Source organism: Enoplosus armatus, chromosome 10 (genome assembly GCF_043641665.1).
Source record: "Enoplosus armatus isolate fEnoArm2 chromosome 10, fEnoArm2.hap1, whole genome shotgun sequence".
NCBI classification, from domain to species: Eukaryota; Metazoa; Chordata; class Actinopteri; order Centrarchiformes; family Enoplosidae; genus Enoplosus; species Enoplosus armatus.
Window position 1 is genome coordinate 12646571 of NC_092189.1, and position 14487 is coordinate 12661057.

A 14487-nucleotide genomic window follows, 5' to 3' on the forward strand; every position below is an offset into this window, starting at 1 on the left:
GAACACTAGCAGCTTTTAAAATACACTGTAAAACATCCAGAGATGGACGACATACCCTTTTACTTATGTAAAAGTACCAATAGAACAATGTAAAAATATTATTAAAATGTCCCACATTCACTTAAGTAAAAGTACATAAGTATTATGATTATTATAAAACAACAATCACATTATTAGATTGTTAATATGATGCATCAGTGCGTAAGCAGCATTTTACTGTTGTAGCTGGCCATGGAGCTAGTTTATATATGTTACATAAAAGGCATTCTGGACTTTTCTCTAATCTTTTCTTTTTGTGAAATATTGGATCATTTGAACAGTTATTTCAATGAAAGTATGTGAGAAGTTTAGAGTGAAAATGTCTCTTTGTTTGAACTGTTAACAACACAAACACATGTGAAACATGGCAAGAGACCCCAACAGACACTGGTGTTTTGTGAAGGGTCACAAGTCAAAACGGTTGGGAACCACTGGTTTAATCTTTATCAATGCATCGTATTTTAAAAGCCTATCGCATGCTTTTTATGTAAAATCTAAATTGGAAAGTCTTAAGTTGCATAAATTGGAAATATTCAAAAAAAGAACCTCAAAACTGTAAATACTATAGTATTTGAGTAAATGTACTTACTCACAACTGAAAACATCATACAAGAATTAACTGAAAACAAACTGTTTCTTGTTTCTTTTGAAATGTTTTATGTTGTGAAGTGCTCAACAGATTTAGCAGAACCAATTACACATCAGAATAAACCTTTAAAATGCTGCAGCTGAGAACAGCAAACATACAAAAAAAGACCTGGATTTCTGAATTAAATATCTGCTTCCTCTGCTTACTTGTGTGTCTGCACAGAAATATCTGCGTGCATGCATGAGTGTGTGTGAGCATGAACGTGTGCACTTGATCACAGGACTACACATGGTGAAGTGTGGAAGCAGCCAAGAGATTCTGTGCATCCGGTCTTGAGTCAGTTAGACGTAAAATCGGAGAGCGGGGTGAAGACAGGGCACATCTGCCTGACAGTCTGTCCGCTCCTCTGAAGGTTTATGCACGCTGCTAAAAATACACTGCAACAGACTGCAAATACAGTTTGGGATCCAAAGAAACAGCAGAGATTGAATGTGTCTGGTCTGTTACAGGAGGAGGGAAAGATGTAATCATACAGCAAAGACAGCAAGAAAAAAAGTGATTAAGTGTGGGCCTTGAGTTTGTTGTTAACAAGAAAACAAAAGAACAGTGATTAGATGAAGCTTGTGAGTCAGTCACACCGCCTCGCTCTGGGAGGTTGTATAGCTCAGGATTGTTGGCACAGACGCAGCTTGTGACGTCCTTCAGACAATTCGTTTTGAGTGCCCAAAAATGTGACTGCCACATCCACTATGAAAGACACGTGGATTTGGTATTGCTATTCCGGCAACACCATATTTGCTCTTGACTTTGGAGAATGCAAACACATCCGTCTGTTGCTCCGCAGGGTTTTCTCTCACTTTCTTCTTGTTTGCTTTGGATGCTGTCTTTCAGCCGTCTCTCACAGCTCTACATTTGGGGATTATGCAGACAATTGTTGAATATGGGAGCACAACCCTTGGGTCCTGCATTAATCTGTCCCACTGTTTGCATTATACAGATCTTCAGCTGGAATAGCCAGAAGGAGAAGTTGATCTAGGTTTTAGCTGGGTGGGATGACGCAAATATGAGACCAAAAGAACTCCCATGATTCTGTCAGAGGTCCTGAATCCCCATCTGTGTATCAAACTTGTTTAAAATATGATACACTGCATGCAGCATGTTGTCCAATCAAATTGTGATACAACAAACAAAAGAAACAAAAGAAAAAACAGAAACAAGTCCATTGTTGGCCTCTATTTCAAACTCCTTTGTCACTCATCCAACACCTCAACCTGTGGACTGTGGATGTATCTGATTGATAGTTACCACAAACTGTAAATAAAGATGGTTCTTTACTTGTGATATATACCTATATATTTTTATATAATTACCAGTAAGGAAAACCTGAAGTTTGATCGATGACCTTGCTAATAATGGTTTCGTCCGTCATTCTGAAAACCCCTTCAGCCAAATATTTTGGTACAGTCGATTTGTGCGCCAAAGTTTTGCAACAGCAATGGCGTCTAAAGCAGGTGGGTGTGTTGTACAATCTTAGCATCTAAAATACAACTGCATTATCTGGCAACATTACAGAGATGCGATGTATCCTGTCTAGTTAATATACAGGCACAGTGCGTTATACCACTTCGACAGTGGTTGTCATGTTTTGGTTACTTTATCTTTTAGGTTGCCATGGAGCTAAGATTAATTTAGCTAGCTTAATGGCTAACAGTGGAGCAAAGCATCCAAACTTTATTTAATGATAAAAGATTTACTATTAAGTGTCACTTTAATGATGATAATGTCAGTATTGAAAGCTAGTCTTTGTTATGAAAACAGTAATGTGACATCACGTGTGTTCAGGTCGTCGAGGAACAAAGCGCAAAGCGGAGGTCCAGGCGGAGGAGGAGAAACCATCCGTGGAGGAGAAGGACAGAGGAGAGGGGGGGAGCGGCCAGGAAGGCCAAAGGGTGGTCATTGAACACTGGTGAGTAACTCAGTGATATCACATTACAGCCTATAGTGGAATAACTACTTGGATACTTCAGTAGTTGAGTATGAGTATAAAATGGTAGTAGTACTCAAGTAAAGAAGTTCAAAGTTGTACTTGAGTAAATATACGTAGTTGCTTTATCATATGCAGCCACATCTTTAGTAGCCTGCTCAGATGTCCATCTGATGGGTGATCTGTTATCTCTGGCAGTAAGAGCTGATACGTGTATAGGCGTAATGCTGAGGAGGTGAAATCTGCCCTCCTGGCTGCCCACCCTGAACTGACTGTGGTCCTCAACCCGGAGAAACCCCGCAAGAAGAGCTTCGATATCACTCTGCAGGATGAAGGCAAAGGTGAGGGGGTCGAAAAGGGGAAATCCGAGAATAACTTGGCCATGTGGCGTCAACAAAGAGACGACCATCGTTCTCAGCGTGTCACTATCTCAGATTTGGACTTTTACCCATTTGTAGCAGCTGTTGAAGGTTCAATTCACCAAAGACTTCACATCAGCTGTAAATCTGAGGTGTTAACTAACGAAATGAAGAAAGTATAATCATTTCAAAACCTTACAATACTTGTACTTGTGAATATCTCTGCTGTCTCATTAAACCAACAATCAACAGGAGGCTGTTTACCAGGAGTGCAGAGAGCCACCAGAGAGAATAATATTTGCACCAAGAATGAAACACTTGCCAACACATGATACCCCTGTGTCAAATTAAGGCATAATGTGTGCCCTGTGTTTATTGTGTTATGTGTATGATTATTTTGCTCTAAAGTTAGGAGGTAGGTACACAAGTTGCTGTTCACTTTTTGATCACCATTTAAATTGTCTTAAACATTTGATCTTACTGCTATCCTCGAGAGGCATTTGTAACACGAGTATTGCTAAGCTCCTATATTGTTCTTACAAATGACTCTTCTGTCTCATCCTTAAAGAAACATCTCTGTGGACTGGAATAAAGATGGGTCCTCCTGCTAGGCTGAAGTTTCCTCAACCTGATGTCATAGTTGCTGCTCTACAGGAGGCTCTGAAGGCTGAGTAGACACAGAGTGAAGGTTGGTCATTTCAAAGCTGTCAGACAATAATATTATTCTGAAAAGCTAGATACAAAATTAATCAAGGAATGCACGGTCACACTAAATAATTCAGCTGTAAAATTTAACTTGAGAACTCTGTACATTATTTTGTCCTTGAGGTAAAAGGAGATAAAGCTTTCACATGAGGGACCCAAACATGGATTTAACATACATGTATATTATTTGTGGAAAAACCCTGGCATACCTCCTGCTGGAAATGTCACCATCCAAAAAGTTTGGACATTTACTGTTTTACTTGTTTTTACTAGCATCTCCTAATAAACGGAATATTTGTCGGACTAGGGATGATAGTCAGGCGAGGGCTAGTACCTGTGCTGTGTTAGGACTGTATATATTTTAAGAGTTTAACAAAAAACCTCATCTTGCATGCAGCCAAGAGTTCAAGACATGTGGCCCATGGAAGCAGAATGATGAGGAGTGACCAATGGGATGTTCTCAGTCCCTCCTCTGATGATCCAAGCTCCAACAGCTCACAACTTCTGGACTCATGGTGACACCTAGTGGAGTGTCACTGAGCCAATACATTTCTGAGTCCTGAAGAAAGTGTTTTTCTCCCCATTTCTCAACGTTTATTGTGCTTTTATATCTGTTTTTGGTAAATAAAGTGTTTCTTGTTTCTTACTTATTGTGAGTGTGGGTTTGTGTTTTTTTTTTCACTCTAGCCAAGCAGTCATTTGTATGTGGGAGGTTTTTATTTATGTAGTTTCAGGAATTATGTCGTCTTAGGTTTTAGAAAAGTCACAACAACATCCCAAAGATCATATTTGCTGTACAGATTTGCCATGACCGCATTCTGATAACTCAATTAAAATATTAACGCATATCTCAGCTTGCTTAAGATCTTAATACATTTAGAAATGATGACGGATGCACTTTCTTCTGTATATAAAACACGGCCCATCCACTTTTGATCGGCTCAATGACATTCAAACACTCAAGATAATACTTGTAACCATATCACAACAAATCTAAGTTTCTATAACTGTAATTTCACTGCTGTGTGTTATATAGACTGTACATCAAAGTACCAGTAAGGAAAACCAGAAGTTTGATGGAAATGTTTCAGAGGAAACCTTCGTAATGGTTAACAATGGTTTCGTCCGTCATTCTGAAAACCCCTTCAGCCAAATATTGTGGTACAGTCGACATGCGCGCGAAAATTTTGTAACAATAATGGCGTCTAAAGCAGGTGGGTGTGTTGTCGCTAGCTTACGTGTTTACTAAGAACGAATTCAACTGCTTTATCTAGCAACATTATAGAGATGTGATGTATCCTCTCAAGTCAATGTACAGGTACAGTGTGTTATACCACTACTATAGTGGTTGTCAGGTTAGACTTTCTCTTTTAGGTTGCCATGGAGTTAACATTGACTTAGCTAGCTTAATGGCGGAGCAAAGCATCCAAACTTTACTAAATGATAAAAGATTTACATCAGTGATTTTCTGATTTCGATCGCTAAAGAGGTTAATAGGTTAACGTTATGTCGGCTAAGCTGACTCACTGCCTTATCTAACGTTATTGTCTACGACAGTCCCTTTAATTAGACGGTATTGAAAGCTAATCTGTGTTATGAAAACAAACATCACGTGTGTTCAGGTCATCGAGGAACAAAGCGCAAAGCGGAGGTCCAGGCGGAGGAGGAGAAACCATCTGTGGAGGAGAAGAAGGACAGAGGAGAGGGGGAGAGCGGCCAGGAAGGCCAAAGGGTGGTCATTGAACACTGGTGAGTAACTTAGTGATATCACATTACAGCCTGTAGTGGAATAACTACTGTATATAAACTTTAATTGAGCACCTAATCACATGTAAAAGTAATACAAATACAATGTGGCCTCAGGGTCCGGAAGTGTTTCCTTGTTCTGTAATCCAATTTTAGTATTTCCTTTCAACAATATCCTTAATGTTGAAACACAGGACTCTGGATAATGTAATGATATGTTTATGTCAGGTCCGCCAGTTTCAATTATTTCAACTTTGTTTCTGTGAAATCAAGTTTTATCCATAATTTTGGCATTTGATCTGTTGGCTGGCAGTAAGAGCTGACGCGTGTATGGGCGTAATGCTGAGGAGGTGAAATCTGCCCTTCTGGCTGCCCACCCTGAACTGACTGTGGTCCTCAACCCTGAGAAGCCCCGCAGGAACAGCTTCGAGATCACTCTGCAGGATGAAGGCAAAGGTGAGGAGGGTGAAAAGGGGAGACTTCCATCATTCCCAGCCAAGTGTCTTTATCTCAGTTATTAGCCTTAAACCCATTTGAATTGCTTTTTTAAAGGCTCAGCTCACCAAAATTACAAACAACAAAAACACAGTATTTTACGAACCACTACTTGCCATGCACTTAGAGATGGATACTGGTGGTGGTGAATGGAATTTCATTTGGTGTTTTAGCACTGAAAAATATCACTGAGCAACATGTCTTCCCAGACAAAAGGTTTCACATCATATGATTATTTTGCTGTAAAGTTAAGAGGTTGATACACCAGTTGCTGTTCACTTTTTGACCACTTCATTTTTGAGTATCGAAGTTAACACATCTTAAATTGTCAAAACATTAGATTTTACTGCTATCCTCTAGAGACATTTGTAACACTTGACGAGTATTCCTGCTATATTGTTCCTACAAATGACTCGTGTCTCATCCTTAAAGAAACATCTTTGTGGACTGGAATAAAGAAGGGTCCGCCTCGTAAGCTGAAGTTTCCTCAACCTGATGTCATAGTTGCTGCTCTACAGGAGGCTCTGAAGGCTGAGTAGACACCTAGTGAAGGTTTGTCAATTCAACATTTCAAATCTGTCAGACAGAATAATATAATGCGGAAAAAGTTAGATACAGAATAAATCAAGGATTGCATGGCCACTCTAAATTTTTTATTTAATTCTGTAAAATTAAACTTGACAACTTGAAACTATGCACATTATTTTGTACTGGAGGTAAAAGGAGTTTGCTTTCAAACAAACTTTCACATGAGGGAACCAAACATGGATTTAATGTACATGTGTACTATTTGTGAAAAACCCCGGCTATGCAGTGCTCCTGCTGGAAATATCACTGTCTAAAAAGTTAGTCAACCTTCAGCCATTAGACTATTGCCAAAATGGTGTGGATCCCTCTGTATGAAGAAATTAGCAGGTCTGATAATGAAATAAATCCCACAGACCTACTTTACCCTCATACTTAGAGACTGATGGCCTCACAGGTAACTAGGGATGTTAGTAGGGCGAGGGCTAGTACCTGTGGTGTGTTAGGACTGTATATATTTTAACAGTTTAACAAAAAAACTTGTCTTACATGCAGCCAAGAGTTCAAGACATGTGGCCCATGGAAGCAGAATGATGAGGAGTGACCAATGGGATGTTCTCAGTCCCTCCTCTGATGATCCAAGCTCCAACAACTCACATCTTCTGGACTCATGGTGACATCTAGTGGAGCGTCTCTGAGCCAATACATTTCTGAGTCCTGAAGAAAGTGTTTTTCTCTCCATTTCTCAACGTTTTTGTGCTTTTGTGTCTGTTTTTGGTAAATAAAGTGTTTCTTGTTTCTTACTTATTGTGAGTGTGGGTTTGTGTTTTTTTACTCTAGCAAAGCAGTCATTTTTATGTGGAAGGTTTTTATTTATGTAGTTTAAGGAATTATATTGTTTTTGTAGAAAAGTCACAACATCCCAAAGATATTTTCTGCTTTATGGAGTTGGATTAATGTAACCATGAATGTATTCTGATAACTCATTACAACATTGATGCATATCTCAACTAACTTATCTTAATACATAAAAACATGATGAAAGATGATTTTTCTTTTCTATATTAAACATAGTTGATCCACTTTTGATTGGCTCAATGACATTCAAAGACTCAAAATAATGCTTGCAGCTATATCACAAACAAATATAATTTTGTCAGCGTAACGGTATTTTTGCTTGCGGCTGTAAAAAGTAGTTATGTAACTTCCGGTTCAAAATGTTTTTTTTTTTAACTGAAAGAAACGTTGAACATGACGTGACGTCATCATCACGCGACCAGCCACAGCAGCGGTCTCTCCATAGTTGGGAACCTATTTTCATTCTTCGACAAGGCTTGAAATTAGTCCGTAAGTACTAAACATGAAACTAATTTACTCGTAGATATTTACCACACAATACGGGAATAGTTTGTCGGCATTTGGAGTGTTTGTAGGCTGTCATTCTGCCTTTACTGCCGAAATAAGTATGGCTAAGTTAGCTACGGCGTGCTAACTGCTAATGACTGATGAGCGAAGTTATTTAATCACAGTCGATAAGTAAACATATTCTAAAAAATTTCAGATAACTTTTACTTTAACCAACTCCTAGCCCAAGACGGTACGAATGAGCAGAGATTTCTGCTTAACGTTAAACTTTGGTTGAGAGTTGAGTTAGGATTAGAGGTATTTGAATAACAGACGCCACATAAAAAAGAGGAATCTTAGTGAATCATCTCTTTAAATATCCTCAGTTTTGCGTCAAATGTAGCGCTAGCGAGAGACACAAACTGGGGTCAAACCTTTCAGGTATTTTGCTATATGTGAATGTAGTAAATTAATTGTGTTTATTTATGTGTTGGTGTATGCTGCCATGTTGGCCTGGTCTCTTTTGTAAAATAGATGTCAAGAGACTTCCTGGTCAAATATATATTCTACAACTTTGTAGTTCAGCTTTTGACAAACATTTATGTCACAAACATGTCAGTTGTTTCTAGTCTTTTTTTAGAGTCAATGATTACTCGTAAAGAAATTAAAATAGTCTTTAATTTCATCCCTTAAATTATGGCAGTATTGGAGACATTGTGACGACTTGGATTGTGTTGTTGTTGTTGCACATTATATTCTTGTAACTTTTTCGTTTTAATATGTCATTATTACCAAGTATTTGTGACTTTCTCTTGTCAGTCATGGCAACAGAGGGTGTGGAAAAGACGAGTGAAGATGCTCCAACACCTGGGAAGGTCAGCACCAGGTTTGACCTGGAGAAGGAGACTGAGCTTCGGTTTGAGGTGGAGGCAGGGGAGGCAGCTGAGCAAGTTGAGCTGGAGCTCCTCACAGGAATGGCTGAGGTGTTTGGCTCAGAGCTGAACCGCAACAAGAAGTACACATTTGGCCCAGGCTCCAAAATTGCAGTTTTCACCTGGCAAGGCTGCAGTGTGAATCTTTACGGGAAGCCAGAGGTGAGCACATGGAGGAGGATCTATGCAAACGTTTTCATGTGGGTTTTTATTTTGGCTTACTTGGTGATTCAACTCATCAAAGAGATATGGTTTAACATTTAACCCTGTGTGGCTTTGTGAGTTTGACATTTGATGAATGTGAGGCTCAAATAACCAGTATCTCTTCCTCATCGCCACAGGTGGCTTATGTGTCCAAGGATACACCCATGCTGCTCTACCTGAACACACACGCTGCCCTGGAACAGATGAGAAAACAAGCAGAGCGGGACAATGAGAGGGGGCCGAGGGTAGGTTTCAATAATAATCTAAGTGCTATTGTCAGTGGCCTTTTATATGTGAGGTTGTCAGATCCCAGTAAATTCGTCTTACGTTGACATTGAGTAATTAATCATCCCTCAGGTGATGGTGGTGGGACCTACAGATGTGGGGAAGTCAACAGTGTGCCGGCTGCTATTAAGCTATGCTGTAAGGGTGGGCCGGAGGCCAACACTGGTGGAACTGGATGTTGGACAGAGTGGGGTAAGATGAATTGGAGTTGTCATAATAAACATTGACCAAGACATCTGAAATTAGAGGAATATCACTGGCTGATATTTTTATTATTTTTGTATCATGTCATGTAGATTTATGATCCTGAATTCATGCAAAGTGAAACTACAGCTTCTGTTTTATAGAATAGCTATTATGCCTCTCCTCTTGGTCAAGAAAGCAAAGTATGCCTATGTGGCTGGTTCTGTCAATCACATGTACAATAAGTTCTGGAAAACCATTTACTGGACAAATGGCACTCAAACTGATTTATAGCACAAGAACAGTGACCTACTACACAATATCTTACAGTATCTGGGATAGATGTGTTGAAAAACATCAGTTTTTGAGTGCCATGTGTTCATTTACTGGGTTTCCTAATCAACCAGCGCTCTCCAGGTTGTTTTTTAAAAGTGCGTTCTGCTCCCCAGGTGTCTGTACCTGGGACAGTGTCAGCACTGTGCATCGAGCGTCCAGCAGACGTGGAGGAGGGTTTCTCCGTCCAGGCTCCTTTGGTCTACCACTTTGGCTCTACTACCCCAGGGACCAACATCAAACTTTACAATAAGGTGAGAAAAGAAAGATTCTTGATGTTTTGCAACATAATGGTATGAAACCAAGAGCCCACTGCCAAACTACAAATTTAGTCTGCGTTGTCATCAGTTTTTTTTTTTTTGTCTCTGCCCACTTTAATCTGTTCTTCTCTCATAACGTGTAGCTGACGTCACGCCTGGCTGAGGTGTTTTCCCAGCGCTGTGAGGTGAACAGGAAGGCCAGCGTGGGAGGCTGTATCATCAACACATGCGGCTGGGTGAAGGGGTCTGGATACCAGGCTCTGGTCCACTGTGCCTCTGCCTTCGAGGTAGATGTAGTGCTGGTGCTGGACCATGAGAGGCTCTACAATGAACTCAAACGAGACCTCCCTCACTTTGTGCGGGTTGTGCTCCTACCCAAGTCTGGGGGGGTGGTGGAGCGCTCCAAGGAGTGCCGACGGGATACTCGGGATGAGAAGATCCGTGAGTATTTCTATGGCTTCCGTGGAGTGTCCTTCTACCCTTTTTCCTTTGAAGTGCGTTTCTCAGATGTCCGCATCTACAAGATCGGGGCACCATCCATCCCAGACTCGTGCTTGCCACTGGGAATGTCTCAGGATGACACACAGCTAAAGCTGGTGCCTGTGACACCAGGGAGAGACCTCACGTATCATGTGCTGAGCGTGAGCAGTGCTGAGGACGGAGAGGAAGGTGCTAGAAAGGGTATCGTGGAGAGCCCTGTGTGTGGCTTTATTGTGGTGACTTATGTGGACACACAAACACAGGTGATGAAAGTGCTGTCCCCAGCGCCCAGACCACTGCCAAGACACACTCTGCTTATCATGGACATCCGCTTCATGGACATGAAATGAAGTAGCACATCAGGGAAGAGGACTTGGTAGCAAAAGAAGTGGGGATCATGTTAGGGAGGAGTTCTGTGGAGAAGAACTTTGTTCCAGAAGAGCTGGATTTTGTTTCTTTGTTGTCTTTGTGACTACAGAGGGCAAAAGAGAAAAAGATTTAAGTACTTAAATTGGTGGCTGCTGTAAATTATACCCCATTTTATAGACCACATGTACAGATGTTTGGGCGATTTGTGGCAAGGGATGTTTTATCAGTGCAGGAATTATTTTCTTGATAATCTGTTTTATAAACATTGTCTTTTCTCTTGAGTAATAAATTTTTAAATGTAAAAGGTTCTGTGTTTGTGTGTTTTGTGTTATTTATATATAACAATTAACTCTTTTGTTATCAATTAACTCTTTAAAACTCTTTATTAGGGCTTTATTAGTATTTAGTATTTCCACAAAGACTCATCCAACAATGTAAACTTATTAAGAATGTGTCTGTGAAGTGGAAGTCCTGCCTTCTCTGTTGTAGTCATCCTGTAGTGTCCACCATGTCTGTTTGGACATAAGTAGGGCAAAGGACACTAAACTGTCGCCCATATCCTAACTGACATACAGTACTAGTATGGCAGTGGCTGTTTAGGAGCACAACAATAAGAGCTTGTCTGCTGTTTATTCTGTAAACACCTACCAGCTCATACCGGAGCTCATCAAATATTCTACAGGTCTACATGCAGATTCACCTCATTAAGATGTGGATATTTCCCTAAATATTATGATAGCAAGTTAACTTCTTAACATACAATAACAATATCTAATTAAAACAACATATACTGTGTGATGCCCAGACAAATGTTGCATATTTAATTTGTGTCCTGATTTGCATATTTGTGTATATGCATGTTTTCTTCACCCTTTATTTTCTGTGCTATTTCTCCAAACATTGGCAGGATGTGGCTTCATCGTAGGTGGGTCTGTTGTGGGGGATTTGAGTCGACCATCTGGGATCTGTGGTGAAAACTTCACAAAGAAATTGTTTTACCAAACTACTGTACTAAAACTCCCTCCCAATTCCCACTACACATTAGTACTACATTTTATTGTAGATTGTAAAGCCCCCATGAGGCAAATTGTGATTTGTGATATTGCTGATAAAACTGAAAGAAAGGACACACTGGAGGAAGAATGTGATTTTAGATTTTTCATAACCCTTTTATATGTTTATGTTCCCATCAGAATTTTGGTCAATTGAGGTTTTCAATCAAGGATGGTATGAAAAAATGTAAAAAAGCAAAGACTACAAACTAATTATTCTTGACTTATGAATGTGGAACTTTCCACGAAGGCACAGACGTTTTACTAAAATAATCTGTTAAAGAGTTTCCAGTATTATAACCTAAAACCAGGACGCCTGTTTCTAAGTAGAGATATCTCTCTCCAGAAGTGGGCTGTGTAGAGACATTTATGAAATAAGTGGACATGTTCTTCCTCATTGTTGCAAATCGAGCAATTTGAGGAAATGCTATTTAAATGTGTTGCAAGGATGATATTTGTGTATTATTCCAAGATGTAGTCCTTTAATTTCATTTGGTAATAAAAATGTATGCCAATCACAACAGTAATAGCAAATCAATACTATATTATCATGCAGTTTGTTAGATTTATTTCTTAAGTCCACGCCTCTTCGGTCTCTGATTGGCTGTTCATCCCACCTGAGGGACGATGGACTAGTTCCGGGATTCCGACGTCGGCCTAGCAAGCGAGCTAAGTAGTTTGCTAGCGGCTAACTCAAGGAGGACCGTAACGACCAACACCCTACAGGCAAGACAGCGCGCATGTTCAATATTAGGTATGTCCTGCTTGTTTTACCTTCTGTTCGTGGTTACCGTTCAGCTGAACGAAGCTACAGTTATCTTGTCAGCCGTTAATGAAAGCGACTCCGCGAGTGTAAAGCTTACATGCTAGCCAGGTAATGTTAGCTAACTCTTTTAGCTGTGGTAAAGGGCTGAGCAGTGTCGCAAAAAACTTTCGAGGCTAGGTAAGAGCTAACTGATTACTAAGTATGGATTGCGTTTGAATATCTTTTTATTACCTTGAGCATTGTTACATCGAATTAAAACATCGCAGCGTCTATTAGTTAGTTTAAAAAAGTGTATCTTAATGAGGTTCACTGTGGTAGTTGTCTTGACTGAATCCTAGCACTGCCCTGGCCTGTTGTTTCACGCTTGGTCTATTTCAACGTATGATTCTGAGATGAAGTGATAGTCAATTGAATGGTGGGGACTTTAAAAAGACATCAGTCAGCAACTGCCGGCGTGTCACTATTGCTCGGAAAATTGATTAAATTTGCTCGAGTGGCCACTTATCGGCGTAGTTAGCTCGCTAACTGCTGATTGTAGCGGTGACATGACAGGCAAGGCTCGACACGGAGATTTTGGGATTAACATCCATTATAGTCGAGCAGGATTTGTTGGGCAGATGAGATGATTAACAACAGGCACAGAGACACTCCTCGGCCACAGCTCTGTATTTGTTAGTACTGATGATTGTTGAGAAGAGGGGTGTGTCCAAACTATCAGATTACACTGTTACTCCGTATCCGTTTTCAGTGTGTTGACACCGCACGGACTAGTTTTTCATCTGGAGATGAGTCTCACATTAGTCTGATGTGTGTGTGTGTGTGTGTGTCAAAGGCGTCCACCCTTGTCACAGATCGTTGTCTCCAGTGTGTTTTGAATTTCCAGTAGTGGGAGGTGTTTCATTTGACCCCCTCGGGGCATTAAGGTGTCTGTTTAACAACAGCAGGCTGTCGAACAACTCTGTTTATGAGTAACGGTGCGAAATGCGCACGCACACGGCGTAACGCAAGCTTTTTAGGACAGTATGAAGTTGGTTAGTCAGCCCTGATTGTTGTGAAATCTCTGCTCCTCTCAGAGTCTGCCCTGCAATCTAACAAGGAAATTAACCTTTGGCAGTGAAGTTTGAACCTGCAAAATACAACATGGACATTTTAATTCGTGGTATTATTGTAGGTACTTGTGTTCTCCTTTCTGTTATTATATTTAGGGCCACAACTATTTACGTTACTGATTTAATCTGCCCTGTATTTTTTCGACGAATTGTTTGGTCTATGAAATATCAGGAAATGGTGAAAAATGAAATGCCAATCACAGTTTCCTAAAGCCCAAAGTGACGTTTTCAAATTGCCTTTATTATCCACCCAACATAACAGGAAACTAGGGAATATTTGGCATTTTTACTTTATTGATTTATTAATTGATTATCAAAATAGCTGCCAAATAATCTAATCAAGTACTTGTTTCAGCTTTTCTACTTAGGTTTTGCCCACTGACAGTGTCATTTGTTTTGGGTTTTTTTTTACAGGGACATCCAGCAGCTTACCCACAGGGCTAGTGGATGAAAGAAGACAGGGGGACAAAGAGGGAAAAGAAGGACTAAAATGCATCAGACTACATAACACCACCGCTGCACATGGCTTTATTTAAGAGATGCAAAATGGGAAAGGAGGTCTATCTGCAGAGAATTTGGAGGTGGGAGAGGTCTCTACACCCAGACCCGGCCAAGTGCTGTGACACCTCGGTGACATTCACGGGGCTTCTTTTTGGAATGAGTTGATTTTGTACCCATATTGACACAAAGACTGAAGGCAGGGGTCTCAAAGATCCAGGGGACTCTGC

The 14487-nt window shown here is 40.3% G+C and overlaps 2 protein-coding genes and 1 pseudogene across 2 annotated transcripts; all 3 read left to right on the forward strand.

Annotated features, from left to right (window-relative positions):
* Nucleotides 1-2113: 2113 nt before the first annotated feature.
* On the forward strand, nt 2114-4284 carry LOC139291418 (selenoprotein H-like; annotated as a pseudogene).
* Nucleotides 4285-4835: 551 nt separating this feature from the next.
* LOC139291419 (selenoprotein H-like) lies at nt 4836-7201 on the forward strand. Its single transcript, XM_070913436.1, has 5 exons — nt 4836-4890; nt 5299-5425; nt 5736-5878; nt 6350-6469; nt 6998-7201. The coding sequence occupies exons 1-4, from the start codon at nt 4875-4877 to the stop codon at nt 6454-6456; spliced, it is 393 nt and encodes a 130-aa protein (XP_070769537.1). The 5' UTR covers nt 4836-4874; the 3' UTR covers nt 6457-6469; nt 6998-7201.
* A 533-nt stretch (nt 7202-7734) lies between these two features.
* On the forward strand, nt 7735-11108 carry clp1 (cleavage factor polyribonucleotide kinase subunit 1). The gene is made up of 6 exons (XM_070913456.1): nt 7735-7789; nt 8606-8880; nt 9060-9167; nt 9280-9399; nt 9840-9977; nt 10127-11108. The coding sequence occupies exons 2-6, from the start codon at nt 8608-8610 to the stop codon at nt 10811-10813; spliced, it is 1326 nt and encodes a 441-aa protein (XP_070769557.1). The 5' UTR covers nt 7735-7789; nt 8606-8607; the 3' UTR covers nt 10814-11108.
* The last annotated feature ends 3379 nt before the right edge of the window (nt 11109-14487 follow it).